The 19,794-nt window shown below is 44.9% G+C and overlaps 1 protein-coding gene across 5 annotated transcripts in view; it reads right to left on the reverse strand.

Annotated features, from left to right (window-relative positions):
* Positions 1–1,041: 1,041 nt before the first annotated feature.
* The window catches only part of LOC144108902 (THAP domain-containing protein 11-like), a 32,037-nt gene continuing 13,284 nt past the window's right edge, over positions 1,042–19,794 (reverse strand). For 3 of the 5 annotated variants that reach the window (XM_077642138.1, XM_077642136.1, XM_077642137.1), the window contains one exon: positions 1,042–4,638. In XM_077642138.1, coding sequence (XP_077498264.1) covers positions 4,501–4,638 — 138 coding nt within the window. In that variant the 3' untranslated portion in view covers positions 1,042–4,500. The remainder of the gene's footprint in view (positions 4,639–19,794) is intronic. The other 2 variants (XR_013309542.1, XR_013309541.1) reach the window with 2 other exon arrangements.

The raw sequence follows: 19,794 nt of genomic DNA on the forward strand, positions 1-19,794 counted from the left end.
TTAAACTAGAAATTGCAATTTGAAGTTATCGGCTCTAAGCCTCTTCGACCTGGTAATGACGGTCATGTTGAAGTAGCCTGAGTGACGTCGTAAACCGACAGTGCCATCGTCTGCTATGAAACTGCCAAGCGCATGGTCTGTGTTTTAGGTCGATGCGGAGCCGAGCGCGCCTACACTCGAGTCCAGCTGTGGCCCACTGTGCTGAAGTCGTCGAGACAGAAGGGAAGGCCACAGGCCTTTGTAGCCTGTGTCCTCCTGTTGCGAGCTCCCATGTTCACCCCTCCACACCCTAGCCCAAACAACAAACAACCCGCTCCCCTATGCTCACTACACAAAGTGTGCAGTTCAGTTGTTCAGTCGCAAGCAAACATGCGTCGTGGATCGCGAGCGTGGCAGTTCTGAAAAATGGTGTCATGACCCCTTTAAACGGACATTTCAACATGTTTTCAGTATGGCCCACAACCAACATGACAATTTCGCATTCCACACAATTTATGCCCTTTATTTTGTTTACTTTAAAGTGCTCCACCCTGCCATGCATTCGATGCCTACTGTCCTCACTAGAGTTGTGCTCATTTTTGTGCTTTATTGTAATTAGAAGATCAAGTATTTGCATCTGTTTGTATCTTACTGCTGTAGGGTCTGCCATTTCTATTATTTATTTTGCATTTGTACCGATGACTATTCATAAAGGTTGTCGATCCAATAAGTTTTGCGTGTATTCCTTTTATGAAATAAAAAAAGACAGTTTTAGGGTTCGGATATTTGCAATATTTTCAGGGTTTTCAAGACTAAACAGCCGGCCCAAATCTTAACTCTGTTTCTATCTGTCACCATAGCTTTTCCTTTTAGAGCATTTAATGCCCACAACGAAAAAAATGACAGCCTAATGAGAACATTCCTTATGTTCCTCGTGTGATAAGAACGCAGAAAAAAGAATTTGATGAAGTTTGAATATTTCACCTAATTGGGCTCTAAACAGAGCTCACTTCGATGCTGGCCATGCAATAACGACAGCGAATTTGAAAAGTATTGCACAAGGGCAAATCATGAACGGCATTTATCTACAAAAAGTGCATACAAAAGAGCCCGACAGGTCTTTGCTTTTTAGTTCATCCTTGTTCATGGTTGCTTGATGCGAATGACAGCAGATTTCCATTTCCTGTTTCTCTTCTATAAAAGGTCAAACATCGTACCATGGAATTGTTCAATGTCACAATCTCAACTAATGCAGCTGCATCAGTTGGCATCTGTCAAGTGTCATAAGCAGAATAACAAACAAGTAAAGAACGATGCATGTCTCGAGCTGAGTACATTGACGAGTTTTGAAGAAATGCCAATGGGATAACTCCTTAAGCAGAAGGTTTGTCGTCAAGTGCAACACAATCATTTTTTTAAAATCTACCACAGTTGCTTTTGGCTTTGATGAATAGAACTGAAAAAGCTGCCTGTAAACAGATGGCAACTGTGTCGACAGTGGGGACGGCGGCAGCATGTTCATAGTAATGTGGTGCGAAGTAGGGCAGGGGGGGGGGGGGGGGGGGGGGGCAGGTCAAATTTTGTGTAGGCATGGTGTCTATGGGACTGCTTGTTATGACATAAAATTCGCAGACTGTCCATGCCATTCGTATGCGGCTGAGTATGCGTTAGCATTAGTGTTTGCCACAGACGGAGCAACCACTGCCACTGACGGACTCAGATCGTGCGAGCAAATGGCATGATCCACTCCATCAATCACCGTGTGGCATGCTGCACTTCAGCTCTACTCTCCTGATCCAATCCAGCAATCAGTGTGACACATCGTACCTCTCTCCACTATACTTTCCCCTCGACTTTGATTGGCGACGGCGGTGACTCCCACCCATCGCTTCCCACTCTCTCCCGTCCTCCTCTCCCCTGAACATCATCCTCTCCTCCTGACAACCAAGGGTTAACACACCAAAGCGAGACATTTTTGGCGATAACTGGTATTCTAATGCTGACACATTAGTAAATAAAATGAATGAAGTGCAGTTGCGAGAGCTTCACGTACTGGCTTACAAGTTAGAGGGCCTAATATGGGCTGCAATAAAAAAATAGACTTCTTGCCACGGGCTAAAGGAAGCACTCCTAAAATTTTGGGGGTGGAGGCTACCACTCCTGCCTCAATTTAGTGATATCACTATAGTCAGGTACAAGTTAAAAAGGTCCTGAAATGATTTTGATGGGCATATTCTAGTGTAGATCTGTAGACGTGGTCTTTGTGGGTATTCAAGTCAAATTTGAAAGCTCTGCATAGACGCTATAAATCATAAATTTAAAAAATCGGTGCTCACAATAGCTTGCAAAAGATTGGGGCGACACACCTTACCGCGCGTCCCCTACTCCTATGCCGTCACTGAGCAGACTGGGTGAGCTTGAAGGATGGCCCCTCTGCCATTCTGTGCCGCAAGTTGTTGCCTATTGTGATAGTAGATGACAGCTACTGCAGCCTAGCCCCATTTCTCCAGACATCACCTCCTTCCCCCGACAGGAAGCGCCAGGACATCATGCTTGGCAGTTACTACACATCTGTCTGCATACCAGCTGTTCATAAAGTTCAAGTCGGCCACTACCATTGAAAAGAGGTGTCAGAAGCAACCGCACCAAGTGATAGCACCGTAGTCCTGCTCTGATCTCTGAAACACCACAGTGACAACAAAAAATAACACCACAGCGCAGGACTGGCTCCAGTTTACAAATGGCACAGAACCACACAGCTGCAGCAGAAGCCAGCTAAAGTGTAAGCAGCCACACATATATGTTTAATAGAACACAAAGCATGGAAAATGTACTGGACAACTTTGTTAAATGGGGAAGAACTTGAGCACAATAAAAGTTTGTCACACGGTTCATGCATCAGCCTTCAACTATGTGTATGACCATGGGTACATCAACCACATGCTTGTCAACCAAGTGCACGAATGGTACAAGCTGAACTGAATGGTTCAGAAGAAAAATCGTCACCAGTTAAGTGACACTGGCAGCAAACTTGTGAGCTAACAGGTACAACGTTGGCAACCTGATAAAAACCTACTGTGAGACTTCATGTCTTGGCCTAAAGTAACCCAACAAAAGGGGTTTGCTTCTCAGCCACCAAGTAGAACTCTTACAGCATTCTTAAAGATCAAAAGGTTTCAAAAGGTGAGGATGAGGTTTCTCCTTACCTGACACAGATTTAGAGCTTAAGACATGCCAAGAGCACTCCGTTACACGGCTAAGAAGCTAACCCCATTGCCTGGTTACTTTTCAAAAACAGTACCTTGACAAGGCCATCATAGATCTGTGTGAGGCAAACAAGTAGCACAGCAAAAAAAGAATGCATCACAAAGCACTGCAAAACAACTCAAGCTGTTCCATGATTGCTGACTTAGATTCAAAAGTAGTGAGGTAGAAACCCTTCGCGCCTATATGTATGAATTGTCAACAAACAAAGGCCTGTAGTTTCTTGGTGACCATATGGTCATACCCAAGACATGAAAAAAGACAGTGCTGAAGGGCATATCTACTTGTCATATGAGTGCAAACAGCATTTTTGGATGAACAACAAAGACAGTGTACCAACCTCATATGCCAGAAAACGGAGATCTCATTCAAAGGTAGAGGTGCAGCGTTTGTTTTCAAAGCATCACAAAGACGGCCACCAAGAGCAGCACTTCAACAAAAATAGGTTCCAAAGCGGCATTGGTAATGGGTGGCCATAGGTTTGCTTGAAAAAAAAAAAGACAAACGATACATTACAGTAATGTACAGCCACCCTGGTGCCAAAGAGTGCAAAAGCAGCACAGGTAACTGCAGAACGAAATGCTGGTTTACTATATACAGCGTCTACCAAGAGTTGTATAGATGGACAGGGGGACCTGCTTCACAGCCCAGGAACTCTACACGTTCCAAGACGGCTAGCAGTTTCAAAAAATTATTCCTAGTCAGTGGTATCCTAGACTCAATGGCCTTGCAGAGCAAGCTGTACAGAATGTGAAGGATGTACTGAAATGCTGTATGCTTAATTGAACCGGCATTCAGCTAGCAACATTGAACCTCAGGGATATATCTCATTATAGATTTCCTAAAGGAGTATACTGATAAGAATAGCAAGGTGGCCGAAATCAGTTTTCTCAATGCCCAAATGAGAGCAATGTTCCTGAGAGCAGCATGCAACTTGAGAATATCACTCAATACAAAAGCTGCAGTTAATTTGTGCACACTAAATGGGACTGTAAGAACACAAAAAGCTAGTACTTTGGTTAAAAGCATGATTCATAAAGATGAATGCTTGCCTTCAGCCAACAAAATCAGAACAAACTACTATTAGAAGCTCCTTCATATTCCCTGAAGCAGGTAGCAATGTCCTAACAGTATGAGCAAGTGAAAATGTTCATCGCTGTCAAATGATGGTGTCGTTTTTACTAAAAATATTTGCACCCTTTAAGGATAAACATGCCTGCGCATCAACAAGAAGGTTCAGCTGTATGAGCCAAGATGTCATGAACTTCCCAGGTCAGTAGTACGGGTTTCCTGGTGACTGATGAATGATGAAGCATTGCCATCAGACAGTTCTGATGTAAAGATGAAGCCCATGCTGAAGGAAGTATCATCAAAGCCCTCAGTCATGGTTGCAGCCTGCAAAAAGGACACAAAGAAAAGATACAGTGAAATCTAGCATTTCTGCCACAGAATAGCTGATGAGAAGCAGGCAAGAGTACAGAAGAGAGTGCAGGTTAAATTTCAGCGAACACTTGTCAGTGCTGTAATGCCGAACGTATCATATGCAATACATACAGCAAAGACGTGGCCAGCCTTCATTTGAGCCCAAATATGTGTATCAATTATTCACAATATTGTGAAAATAGCCTGTCATGACATTTCGGTCAAATCATGGCTAAGTACCTGATATGCAAGAGGATTGCTAGAAAATTAGTCATTGCAAAAGCTAACCCTAATAGTCAAAAATTTATGTACTAATGTGATGTTTCTCCGGAAAGGAGGAAAATAGCTTGAACTTGGTGCATGCGATACCGCCCGCCCAAGGCAAAGCTCATTGCTGGCAGAACGCTCTGTGCGCTGCCCAAATCGAAACTCAAAGCCGCTTCCATTCAGCATTGCATGTTCCTTGTGCAGTCACGGTTCAAGTACCACAGCAGCTGCATACAAAAATCGCCTTACCAAGAAGCGTAATCATCGGTTAATGCTTTGTCAGCCAGAAGCTTTTAGAATATGAAGAAATAAATGCAGAAGCTTTGAAATGCCAGTTTGTGCCATCCGAGTCCTGTCTGCTGTGTACTATCACGCTCAGTACGAGCTACATCGCACGAGCGCGTGGCCGGGCACTCTGCAAGGTTGTAGTGGCGCCAATCGTGCCGTGTTTTCGAGTTATCTGGAGACAGTGTAATTGTTCTTGCAAGGGCACATCACGTCCACTTGCTTGCTTCCACCTTCACCCTCAATTAGTCTTGTTGTGACATCAGTTTCGAAAATGATAACGGTAGCCATCAATTGATGCCCAAGCTTCGTGTTCAGGCCCATCTCAATTCACACAATTGGTGATATTTAGTACGCCACTTTGTGGTTCATCATTTTACTGAATGGGGAATGCTGGACAGAAGCGCTGCAGACTGATATGCATGAAAGTGGCTGCTTGTAGTGACCAGAACAAAGAGCAATATGTTCATCAGCTCACAGGATGTCCCGGGTGCCCAATAGCGAGTGAATATGGATAGTTGAACTGTCGTTAAAGCAGTATGCCCAACACCAAATAGCTGAAATGACTGGGAGGTTAAATAAGACTGTCAGCCGCATCATCCAGGCTTATACGGATGGAGGCCGCATCAGCGACACTCCTCATCAACGTCACCCTTGAGCAACAACTGCTGCTCAGGACAAGAAAATTCATGACGCCGTGTGGGCGAGTCCCTTCAGCACTGCCAAGGAAATAGGTGCTGCCGCCGGTGTGTCTCCGAGCATGTCAAGGCTGAAATGATGGCTGGCGGAAGGAAACCTCAAGAGCCATGTGGCGGCACAGAAGCCACTCCTGTCGGACGGAAACATGGCAGCCCGACTTAAATTAGCCAATGAGCATGCTAGCTGGGCCACGGATGACTGGAAAAGTGTAATATTCTCCAACGAGTTCACCTTCACAATCTACTGGAATCAAAAGCAAAGAGTGTGGCGCCCTGTCAACAGGCGCCACGATCCCCTTTATGTGAAGGATGTGGCATCGAGTGGCCGCACTATTGTCAATGTGTAGGGAGCTGTGTCCCGAGATGGACTTGGTGTCTTGCATCACACTGAAAGACACCTGACATCAATAAGGTATTGTGACATTCTTGACTATGTCATGATTCCTTACGCTTTGGATGGCCCTTTTCCCGATGGAGATTTCCTTTACCAACATGACCTGTCACCTGTCCACACAGCAAAGGTTCTTGAGGAGCTCCTAAACGAACGAGGAGTGCAGTGCCTCCACTACGTGCCCACAGGAGCAGACCTCAACATTATTGAGAATGTAAGGGGAAGAATGAAAGTCAGGTTCTGCAAAAAAGGATTGCACAGTTCATCCACTGGTGAGCTATGGAGTGCGGTAGAATGAATGCGCATCAAAAATGAAGCAAATTTTATCAAAAATCTGTATGCATCACTTTTGTTGAGGATGCAGAAAGTCATCATCGTCCAAGGGGCCGTGACCCGCTACTAAAGGGTGACAACCGCTCTTTTTCCTTTTTAGATGCTCGTATTTTTTATCTTTTTGATTTCCTTTCATTTTGCACATGCAACTATCAAAGTCAATAGCTTGTATTATATTCGCTTCAATGCTTTATAAACGCCATGCAGTTCCAATTTATTTGCTTCTAATCTTTAGTATTTGTTTACAATTTGTTAACTTTTATTATCACGCACAATTTGTACGTTCTTTGATGCCTTTCATGTTGCTCTAATGCAATTCGCATGCATTATTCACACTGTGTTCGATATTTACTTTGACAAGGCGGAGGCGGAGGCGGGGGTGTCCAGAGAAATGTGCTCCCGATAAATTGGCGTGACGTCATTAGGAGTCACGTGGTCGTACTGGTCCTGTAGATAGCCATTGCAGTATATACATGTGACTACTAGTAATCTACATTAAACTACCTTGCATTCCACATTAATCCACTCCTTATTGCACCTCAGGATTTCGCATTCAAAGCATGCAAGCTGTCTTAGTGCTATCCATAACTTTTTCATTTGAGCTGAATCCGTCTCTCTAAGATCACACGACTTTTAGGAAAGCTTATTACATACATAGTCAAGAATACCCTGCACATGTGCTTGCTTGACGTATCCAAGAAAAGTATTTTTTGGTGCTTCTATGAATAAACCGACTAGGGACTAGTGAATTCTGGTAATACAGACAAACATTGGCAAAATCCGGGTTTCGGAACCTTAGTGGTAGTGCACTATGAAATTTTTGAACCACTTAATGCATTTAAGAGGGCATTTTGGTAGCGGTATGTTCTGGAGCGATTGCTCATGGGGGGAAGTTGATGAAGGTGACGACATGCACTGTCACAGGAGTTGCAGTAAATGAGCAAAGTAGGCTGCCACAGCCATAAGCGAAATGCTGCTACAGAGGCCGGCGGCAGTAAAAATGGTGACGCGTTGCCATATCAGCACTAACACCCTGTGAAAAATACTGCATGGCCCGGGTCATGGTTGTTTCTGCCTTCACGCTGGAGGCTAACGCGCTCCGTCAGTGCTGAAATAATGTATAGAGCAATGGCATAGCCCTTCTTGCACGAAAGAAGTGCTCATTCCTTGTAATATTCGCACGCCATGTCTGGACAGAGGCAAAAATGCTGTACCATCTTGCAGTTTCTTCTTCAGCACAAACAAAATGAACAAGAAAAAAAACAGCAATGTCTTTCAGATAAACGAGGCCAAGGGGTTCCAGCGCGCTTGCTGGAACAGCCAAACTCTTTCCCGATGACTCGGAAACACGTCATGATCGGTGCCGCAGTAAAACTTTACAGAGCGCTTGGCCATGCACTCTCGCGGAGTAGCTCATACTGAGTGCGATAGTGCAAAGCTTTTATAAAATTGCACACACCAGCATGGCGGTCATTACCGGCTTAGACATTAGATGGTGCCACTATCCCGAGATGGCGGCACTCACGATAAACCAGTCTGTACTGCAGCTTTGAAAGGCAATAGAACAGTTCTGTATTCTGCAGTTGATTTTTTGCATGTTATCTTATGTGCAGAACTTTATCATCCTTTGACAAACAAGAATTATCATGACTGTCGAATTAAAATTATGCAGTAATCATAATTTGCTCAAAAAAACCTAAGTCCTTTATGTGATAGCACCAAGCTTTCAGTGTTTCCAATAAGTCAGAGTGACAGATCAGAAGGAGGAAACAGCCATGCATTCAGAGAAACAAATCCCCTCCTTAGACTGTATAGATACCAAGCTTGGCTACTACATCGCAATAAAATGAGGTTATTTGGAACTCGCATGTTGCACACTGCATCTCACAACAGTACAGTACCTCTTAAATAAATTCATGGCACAGCACACCGTTAAGAGGTATAAGCTGTGGACTCAAATGAAAGTAGAAACAGATCTTATTTGGCCTGAAATACGGCAACAAGAGTCCTGGCCAAATTTAAGTTTCAAGCTGGTTTTCCCAGGCAACTATTCTCTTCCTAAGATTTGCTTGTAGATCTCTTGCCGTCAATCTTCTGAGCTTCATTCAGATAACATTACCCAGCACTCGGCTTTCAGAAGCAACCTTTGCATTCGGTCAGACCCAAGCATTCCGTTCTCAACGCCAATTGTAGCACCTGCAAACTCTCATAAACATCTGAATCATATGCTGAGTGACACAATTTTTCGCCTTTTTATGATTAGACATTGTCCATGGTAGAGGTCATCTTACAGTGCGGGTGACAGTTACAAACACGTACAGTGAAAACGTTCCTAATCCGTGGGCCCGAAACCTGCTAGTGCTTGGTTTGGTTTTATGGTTTATGAGGGTTTGACGTCCCAAAGCAACTCCGGCTATGAGGGACGCCGTAGTGGAGGGCTCCGGGCCTCTAGAATTTCGCCTCCATCGAAATTTGACTGCCGCGGCCGGGATCACCCCGCGCATTTCGGGTTAGCAGCCAAGCGCCATCACCACCGAGTCACCACAGCGGCTCACCTGCTAGTGCATTGCTTAAGTAGCCCCATCACCTGCAATGCAACCACTGATGCATAATGGCATCAACATGATACTGCCACCATGCTGCTTCAATCACTGGAGACACCCAGGAGAGGACAGCCTATGAACAAAAGGTGCTGGGCACTCTACAGGAGACATCCAGGATGTCTGTTTTAACAGCCTTCCTCTAGACAACCCAATCCATGATACCCACTATCACCTTTAAGTCAATCCTTTACCTCCATTTTAATCTATGTTGACGACGAGTACTCCTACAATCAGTAAATTTCTACTGCCACCACTGTCCACAACATCTATCTGTCCAGCCCAGGTTTAGGCTAGCGATTTTGATAACTGGTAGGCTATGTGCTTCATTACATACATGCTTTATGTAACAAAGTTGTGTGACATCACTCAACATCACTAGGTTGAGTGACAACCTAGTGATGTAGAGGGTGTTTTACTCTGTTAGCAGCGTAGTCTTCTAGTGACAAAAATGCTCCTCTGTCTGTATGTGTGTGTGCACGTATGTGTGTGTGAAGCCACCATCTGCCAGCACCCCTAGCAGACTGGAGTGAAACAGACACACTCCAGGCCCAAAAAGTCAGTGACCGCAAAGTGAAATTTTTAGGCTTAGCTGTGGTAATAACTGAGCCAGAGTGCTTGTTCCATGATTGGACAGCTACAAGTAATGATGAGGAAGAAAAACTAAAATGCACCCACGAGTGGCAGCAAAGAGTTATTGGTACTAGTAGAAAAATGGGTATGAGGCAAACTAAACAGGTGCTTTTATTCTGAGCAAAAATATTGTTACGTGGTCCAAGACAGTAACGACGCAAGAACGCCCCGGGCACAGCAGACAGGTCAAGAGCACAGGGCCCGCACAGAGCACCCAAGCACGGAGCACACGCGCCTCCGAGACACTTCGTTCACCTCGTCTTCACCAAGAATATCCGCTGCAATATTACACTTTGAATATGTCTCTCAGCCACATCAAAAAGCAATAAGGTTCACTTGATGTCAGACAGATTAAATGTTTGGTTGTACTCAGATAGGACGTACTGGTCCTGCTTTAGTCTGTAGCGACTCAAGAAGCTTTAAAGATGCATATTCTAGCTTAGGCCTAATGAGGGCTTTGTAGACAATGAGTTAAGTGACTGATGAAAGAAACCCAAGGTATGGTTAGCAAATGATCACACATTGTCGATATGGATGTACCAAGATACAGTGGCAGTTAAGTGCATCCCCAAGTCCCAGTAAACTATGAATATGCAGAGGATGTCCACAAATGGTCTAAACATCCAATGTCATTTGTTGATATTCTGTGGCTATTGTATGAACTACTGCATGTGGATATTAACTAGTAGATATTCATACAATATTTCAGGATGTTCTTTTACTAAAATATAAAATTGCTGGAAACATCATCGCAGCTCAACACATTTTATTTTATGGCCACTTATTGAAAGTACTGTGTGTACTTTTTTATGTGCATACATGATGCTTTTGATTACTACTTATGCCACACTATTGTGGCTGCATATACTGTGCATATCAGATTATCAAAAGAACATCTTTGCCTAGTATATATTTCACACTGGACTTGTTACATGAAATGAATGTGGATGTCTATGATACCAGTGGTTTTAGACTAAAATTTATGGTTTCTATTCTTTTAATGGAATTGAATTGGAAATACTGCAGAGGTGTTCCACGGACATCTCACTACTAAATATAAATTTTTCTCATTATTATATGCATTGCATTTCTCATATGGCCTTTGCAAGGCCAAGATTTGGTCCACAAACGCATCTGATTAGCAGTGCACCTGTTTCAAGAGGTATATTTTCGTTGTAACATGGTCACTATTGAAAAAGACACAAACCCATCACAGCTCATAATAAAATATGAAGCAATATATAAAATATGAAGCAATATAAGAGTTAGCAGGAAACAAAGATGTAGTTTACAGGACTGTAAAAAACATTTCCATTTAACATTTCTATTAAGTATTAAGAGATGGTTTATGCTGTTTAGCTTCCCAAAGCGACTCAAGCTATGAGGAACGCTGTGATGGAGGGCTCTGGATAATTTAGATCAACTGGGGTTTTTTAACGCACACTGACAATGCATAGTACACGGGCAACTTACGTTTTACCTCGTTCATGTTAAAGAACCACAGGGTCTGTGAATAATGACGTTAGAGTCTCACAAGTGTAACAAAGGAAGAACTGACTTGCATACAAAAGGCAGCAAGACAGCTTTTTTGATGCTATTAATTGGCCAGTATCTTATTTCAGAAAGCTCAGACACAACAACAATACCAAGCCTCGATGATTGTAATGGTTGCACATAAAGGTTCTCTTGTTTCAGGAATTCGCACCCAATGACAGCTGGTGAGGCCGTGTTCTCATCACAGGCGAAGTTCTTTGCCAGAATTATATGGCCATTAATAATGCAGCAGTTGTCCGGACTGCTGAACCTCAGACTAAAGTTGCTGGTTCTGAGAGTTGAATATTCATGTGCCTTGCACCCCGGAAACAGCAGCCTTTTGTCATGAGCTCCTGCAAAACTGTGCTCATAACTAACACTGCACCACTGAGACTCTTCCTGGGCATGCTCTTTTTTGACCATCCTACAGTACAGCTGTTGTAGCAAACCTCCTGGCTTGCAGAGTTCTCTTTTAATTTGTTGTAGACAATTTTCGAAAGGAAAGGCACTAAAATTGTCAAGGCGGCCAAAATGGCGAACATCGTCTTCAAGGTGAAGGAGGTAGTGCACACTGAAACTTGCTCTTGGCCATAATATTTTGCAAAGATACCCACAAAGCATTCTAGCAGGAGCTGTGCATACGATGCCTGTTGGGTGCAGCGGTCCTTGTTGATAAGCACAGCAATGGCACAGTGAAAGGCAAGGAAATTTGAATACAGTGGTGCTGGCAAAAAGAACAACGGGTCCCATATACAACAGGACAAGTCGAAGCTCAGTGGCCTTCCATCTGTCGAATTCCATTAATGCCCTTCCTTTGCGTACAAACTCTGCTGGCACATGCGGGCATGCAAGATCTTCTCGGACAATTCATTTCGGGAAGCGGGCCCAATACGAGTTGTCAATGGCCCACACAGCCATAGCTGAATTAGTTTCCTAACAACAGCTTAACAGACCAGATGCATATAATCAAAAGGGATATCCTTGACTGCATCTATTGGCAGTCTCAACAAAACTGATGCACCACGATGGTGATCCCCATCTGTTTGGTCTCTAAAGGAGGAATTTGTCCTCGGTGCAGAAGCTACTGGTGGCAGAGCCACCCTGCCATTTATGTATTTGCATTCAGCAGTGCAGCTTGGGCAACTGGAGTAGCCTTTGTGTGATTCTGTCATCATGACAAAAGCTCTGGCAGGAGCGTCACAAACAAAGCTGTGAATCTGCACACAGTACTTAAAACTGTTCATGAAAATTCCATTCTGTATTAATCCCAGCAGTTCATCGACAAACTGGGAAAGAAATTAATTTGCATCAGATGGCTTTGTGTCGCTTGCAAACACCCCAACAGGAAACGGGTCCAGTCCTTTACAGTTTGTGACCAAACACAATATAGGCCAAATTTGAGTACGTGAACTTTTAGACACAGGAAGGCCATCGATGTTGAAGGTCAGAGAGATGGTTGATGGCACACTGTCCACTGTTTTGAGAGCTTGCTGTAAACCTCTCAACAAACCAAAATGGCAGTAGTCGCCAGAACCCGTGTCAACAATCTCGGCTAGGGGTTTTCAAAAGGGCGCGAGCATCACTTGGAAATTCATTGAAACACTGATGCAAGTATTTTTAGCAATGAGGTTACAGCAGTCTGTGTGATGTGGTGAGAGACAGCCCAGCTCTGAAGACTTTTCGTAATACTGGTTCCAGAATTGTCTATTTCGGGTTCTTCTGCATGGCTAGTCTGATTGGCTCCTTTGGTGCCTGCGGAATTATTAGCAGTGATTAAGTCCCAGTCATCAGGCTGCACAGTTGCATGTTGTACATGATGTTCTGCCTCGCCAAGAACAGTTGAGAAGTCTATAGACCTCCTGCATGCTTGTAAACAAACGAGGTGGCGCTGCAGTCGCTAGCGAGCTCGTGGTAGGCAAAAGGTCGGGGTGTGGCGTCGCGGATAGGTGTTGAGAGCGGGTTTTCAAGGCTTGTAGGCACGTTTCCAGTTTCTGCGAATCACAGTAATGGTTGATGTTTTCAACTTAGTAATTTCTTGAATTACACGAGCTCGCGTTGACCACGTGCGGCGTAGTCAGAGAAATAGTTTGCCACTGTGTATTGTATACATGGTTATTAGTAAACAGAAAGCATTTCTGCCGTTGATTTCTACGCTAGGCATTGAATAAAATAGGAAGTTTTTGACACTCTGCTATAGCCAGAATGATGTTACTTCGGGACAGTAGCGAGGGGAAGTGCTGGCGTTCTTTCGGCGGAGCAGACCTGCGTTCACCGTCTGCTGACACAGGTACCTGTCGCACTGAGCGAAAAGTGGGGACAGCGTTGTCTCCAATTCTCCGGCTCACTTAAGCGCTGTTTTTAGCTGCAGGATCACGCACCAGCCTGGCCGACTTCCGTCTCCCCTTGTTAAACTGGTCGATTTGGTGAAAATTTTTTATTTCTGGAGTTATTTTCTTTCTTACCCTGGGGTGATCTGTTTCGTGACGAAAAAATTATAGCAAAATATTCAGTAGAAATTTATAAATTACGCTTTCTTGATGTGTTCTCGAAAATTGTGAGGTAATTTCTCTGATTTCTTTGACGCTTTCTTTGAGTTCATTGCCCCATTTCTTTGACCAAAGCGCAAGCGAAGAGGCCAAAAACGAGGGATTAAACATTAAGGTTCCTTTTCTGACCTTTCACATTTTCTGCGATTGGGCATCACTCACACCTTCGTAATTTCGTAACACAGGAAAATAGAATGATTCTATTTGTCGCAAATGATTTCCGAGTGAGAGATTGAGAAGTGTAATAAATCGCTTAATTTTTCCTACACGTGCAGTACTATATATATGTTCGTTATTTTTGTAAGAAACGTTTTCATGTAACTATGCATGCATAAGTACATGATCATCTAAAAGAAGAGCTAACAGCATCATCATACAGAACAGGGCTTTGTGAACATGCTGGCATAAAAAAAACGCACTTTCTACTCAATTATTTAAGACCTTAGGGTTACTTGACGAGGGTGTTAATTATAATGACTCAAGAACTGCACCAGGTATACATAAAAATAAAGCACATTACTGAAACTAGCGCAGCAGTTTAATATTTGCACCAAATTTGGGTACATATCGCATGCATAAATAACGAAAACACTTCATCGCCGCATCCCCTCTCAATCTCACCACGTGTCTGTTAGTAGCACGCCTGCTTCTTCAAACAAGCTTTGCGATCATGGACCACATCATGAAACATGACACATGCGTGATGCAATATATGAAAAAGCATGTGGCGTTTAGCACACTTAAGGTACGTTATTCTAAGCATGCTAACGTGACCGCGCAAGAACTTACCAGACTTCTTTCAACTCGAATCAGATAATTACGTCAGTCATATATAAAAAAAATTTTCAGGCATATATTAAATGCCATAAAACTCGTCATTTAAACATGCTGTGCTATTAACAAAAGAATGCATTCCTTGGAGACGAGTGAACCTGCCAGCGCCCCGTGCACACCGGCTCAAGGTGATAAATACGTGCACAGCTACATATGTGCTTTTTTTTGTTTGCACAGTTATGAGCGCAACATGCTGATGTTCAGGTGAATGAACGCAGTAACTTGCATGCTATTAAGTGCATTGAGTGGCAGTGCCGATCGACTCCCAGAATTCGCGTTTTACTACCGCGGCCCATTCCCTGTTAGCCAGTTTCCTTATGCGGCATTTATCTGCTAGAAACATATCGGGGCTAATTTAAATTTCCTTTTATGCTACTACGTGGATCCAACAGTGACGCAGCTGGTCAGTACATGCTGGTTCTGCAGTACGCAGGCATGATGCAGCCGCCGATAGCTAAGGCCGCTGCGGTAGGCATGGGCAGCAGGAACCTGTTTTGCCTACCATGCGAAAGTCGCTCCTGACATCAGCGCCACCGCATCCTCGTGACGTCGTGGGGTGAAGAAGGTCCATAGCAATGGCCAAAACCTCTGTAAAGGCTTTTGATGCGTTAGCCAATTCAGGGCCTGAATACTCGCTCGATTGATCAATCTGGCTTTCGGATGAATCGTGTTTAATTTGTGGGATCTGCAGGTCCTGCAGTGCTGCAGAAACACGCTTTGTTCGATACCACGCATACGTCGTGAGCCAGTATTTGTTCTCCGCCTTGGGCATGACTGCCACATAGATTTATAAAGACATGTGACGCATCTCTAGCAGCAGCAGTTGTGCTGCCTAAGCTTGCAGCAGTGAAACTCAGGATAGTGCACTTGCGAATATCGTCAAAAAACTGCATAACTATCCAATTGCATATCTCCTCAGTCAAGCTCGGTCTGCTCACAGCGTTATTGGTCTGGTGTGCGCCACACACACGCATACACAAACAGAGCTAGTCACGCGACACAGTTGCACAACCAACACAAAGGAAAATAATGCAATGACAGGACTTGATCGCTGCAACAGGGCACAAAAGAAGAATACAACGAATAGACAGCAGTCCGTCAAGCAGGCTGACTCAGCTGACACCGGTAGACACCAAGTGGTCGGTACCTTGGCAGACAAGATAATCTTGCTGCACTGAAACGACTACAGTTCAAACGACGTCTGACACCATGTTGAAGCTAACTTGAAACTCTTGTTTTGGCTTTCCCAGCATGTCTGCCATGTTTGTCTACATCTGCGAATTCATCTTTCGGTTCAGCTTTCAGTTCGTCTTGGCTGATGACACACCCGACTAAATATTGCCAAATTACAATTTTTACAATAGATTTATTAATTGATAAAAAACAATTTGTTTGCAATAATAAAAAAATAAATCAGGAGTAGATGTTGTTGCTTTTGTTAGATGTCTGAAAAAGTTGTGCCTTATACGGCGCTACAAGCTGATTGCAGCCAAAACAAGCCTTAACAGAGATCGACTGGAAGGTTCAAATTAACCACGTGAGACTTTCAAGCGTTTCAACTTGCCCGTGTGGCGGTGTCAGGGTACTTCGCTCTTTATCGGGAGTCTAGAGCTACGTCCTGCTAAAAGGTTGGTATTCTTTTCTCTTGCCATTTGATTAGCACCAAAGGAAGGTTAGCCTCGGGCACGAAGTGATGTGCCGTCTTGTGTCATGTTTGTGTATCAGATTTTGCTGGGCAACTAGAAAAATAAGGCCCAAAAACAATTGAACAAAGAGTACTGGAGTTTGAGCTAGCAAGTTCATAATTTGCTCGCAACAAGCTGCGGGATCTGTCCCGACCTTCTCATTTGTTGTTTTCGACCCTCGTTTTTAGTTTGTTGTACTGCAGGTTTGCTTCAGGTTCTCAATGACATATTCTGGTGTCTTCAACATGCTGTGAGAGTAAGAAGCAGTCATATTCCTCCCATATGTGACGTAGAATATAATGGGACTAAAAAAAACATCAAAAAATGTGTCCCAGCCTGCTCTCATATGTGATATAAAAAATACATTGATTCGTTTTTTTTAGATGTTTGCCATCGTTGAGTTTCTGAACTCTCAAGAAGTCGAAGCTGTGCTGTCGTCATGGGTTGATGACGTCTGTTCCTGGCCCGGCAGAAAGACTGAGCGAATTAAAAAGCTCGTAAAAACCGCGCCCAAACCGGACGCAGGCTGGGCGACACACATGGCCACAGTGAAAGGCCTTTTCTGTAAGTTTTGAGAGAATATTGTCAGGACTCGGTAGAACCCCGAGGAGAGCTGAAGGTAAAACGGTTTACTGGTTAACCAGAAAAAGTCCCTGCGCACTTCAGCTTCTTCTTGCCTCGCGCTCGTAGACCAAGTCTTCATCTTTGGCGTCTTCTTGCATGCGGCATTTGCCACCCTCCTCAGGAAGCATCGTCTCGATGGTAACAAAAGGAAGTAGGAGGTCAAGATCGGTCCGAGTAGTATGGCTTCATATGTACAACATGGACGACGTCGACTTGTTGCTGGCGTCGCTTGGATGTCGATAACCCGTCCGGCACCATCTCATACGTGACGTCGGTTAAACGTCGCAGCACAACATAGGGCCTGAAGTACCGCCGTAATAATTTTTCGGAGAGTCCACGACAACGAATAGGCGTCCAGACCCACACTTTGTCGCCAGGTTCATACATGACATGTCTGTGGCGAAGATTGTAGCGTCGTGCGTCAGCCTCCTGCTGAGTTCTGATGCGCACACGCGCTAGTTGGCGAGCTTCCTCTGTGCGCTGTGCGAATTCCTCGGCGTCCTGATCGACATCGTCGCCGTCGGCAGACGGGAGCAGCATGGCATCTAGCATAGTTGTCACTGGTCGGTCATGAAGAAGGCTGAAAGGCGTCATGCGAGTGGTGTCTTGTTGTGCCGTATTGTAGGAGAACGTGACGTAGGGAAGAATTTCGTCCCAATTCTTGTGGTCTACGTCCACGTACATACAAAGCATGTCGGCGATTGTCTTATTGAGGCATTCCGTCAATCCATTGGTTTGGGGGTGATAGGCCGTCGCTTTACGATGACTGGTACCGCTGAGGCGGAGAACGGTTTCCAAAAGCTCGGCCGTAAAGGCAGTTCCTCGGTCAGTTATAATGAGTGCCGGAGCGCCATGCCTGAGGACAATGTTCTCAACGAAGAACCGAGCTGCTTCGGCGGCGGTACCCCTGGGCAGAGCCTTTGTCTCCGCATAGCGAGTTAGATAATCGGTGGCAACAATTATCTATTTATTCCAAGCAGTAGACGTCAGAAATGGTCCCAGGAGATCCATGCCAATTTGCTTGGAAGGTGTCTTTGGCACTTGAAGAGGGTGGAGTAGACCGGCTGGTTTTTCAGGGGGTGATTTACGACGTTGGCAGTCTACGCACGTACGTACATAGTGCTTCACTGTCGCCGGTAGTTTCGGCCAGTAGTATCCGCGCTGTACTCTAGCCAACCTGTGGGTGTAGCCTAGGTGGCCGGTGGTTGGCTCGTCGTGACACGCTTGCAAGACTTCCGTGTGAGGAGCTGTTGGGACGACGAGTAGATGACTGTTCCCCCCAGGACGGAAGTTCTTCTTGTAAATTGCGTCGTTGCGAAGAAAGAATGACGAGAGGCTGCGGGCGAAAATCTTAGGCACATCCGTAGTTCGCTTCTCCAAGAAACCAATAAGAGGGAGCAATTCCTGGTCCTCTCTCTGCTGTTGGGCAAGAGTTGCGTCATCTATGACTCCTAAAAAAGCAGTGTCTTCATCGGTCATTGTGGAGGGCCCGACTGGTGCTCGCGAAAGGCAGTCAGCATCCGCATGCTTCTTTCCGGATTTGTAAATGACCGTCATGTCGAACTCTTGTAACTGAAGGCTCTAGCACGCGAGCCTCCCTGAAGGGTCCTTTAAGTTCGTCAGCCAACAGAGAGAGTGATGGTCGCTAACGACCTGAAAGGGGCGAGCGTACAAGTAAGGGCAGAATTTCATAACCGCCCATACAACTGCAAGGCATTCCTTTTTTGTTGCCGAGTAGTTCGCTTCAGCTTTAGACAGAGTCCTGCTGGCATAAGCAATCACTTTTTCCACACCATCCTGGCGCTGCACCAATACAGCACCTAAACCCACATTGCTTGCATCGGTATGAAGCAGGGTAGGGGTGTCGTCATCGAAGTGCACCAGGACAGGTGGCGTCTGTAGGCGTCTCCGGAGTTCATTAAAAGCTTGGTGCTCTTCTTCACCCCAGCGAAAGACAGTGTTGTCGCGTGTCAGTGAAGTTAATGGCCAGGCAACTCGTGAGAAGCCAGCAATAAATCGACTGTAATAGGCGCAAAGCCCCAAGAAGCACCTAAGCGTCTTTTTGTCCGTAGGTGTTGGGAACATGGCGACTGCGGAGAGCTTTTCGGGGTCAGGCCGGACACCTTCTTGGCTAACAACGTGTCCTAAGAATTGCAGCTCCTCGTAACCAAAGTGGCACTTCTCGGGTTTTAGTGTGAGGCCCGCAGATCGTATGGCCTGAAAAAGCTACCAAACAGCGCAGATGCTCCTCGAAGGTTGCCGAAAACACGATCACATCGTCAAGATACACCAGGCATGTTTGCCACTTGAGTCCTGAGAGCACAGTGTCCATCAGCCTCTGAAATGTTGTTGGTGCCGAGCATAAACCGAATGGAAGAACCTTACTCATACAATCCGTCAGGAGTGATGAATGCTGTCTTCTCCCGGTTCCTCTCATCTACTTCAATTTGCCAATATCCACTTTTCAAATCCATTGAAGAGAAGTAATGCGCATTTCGTAGCCGATCAAGGGAATCATCGATGTGAGAGAGGGGGTACACGCCTTTTTTGGTCACTTGATTGAGCTTGTGGTAGTCAATGCAAAATCGTAAGCTGCCGTCCTTTTTTTTTAACAAGTACCACGGGGGAAGCCCAGGGACTCTGTGACGGCTGGATAACGTCGTCTCGAAGCATTTCGGCCACCTGACGCTGAATAGCCTC

The sequence above is a fragment of the Amblyomma americanum genome, chromosome 10, assembly GCF_052857255.1.
Source record: "Amblyomma americanum isolate KBUSLIRL-KWMA chromosome 10, ASM5285725v1, whole genome shotgun sequence".
Lineage (NCBI taxonomy): Eukaryota > Metazoa > Arthropoda > Arachnida > Ixodida > Ixodidae > Amblyomma > Amblyomma americanum.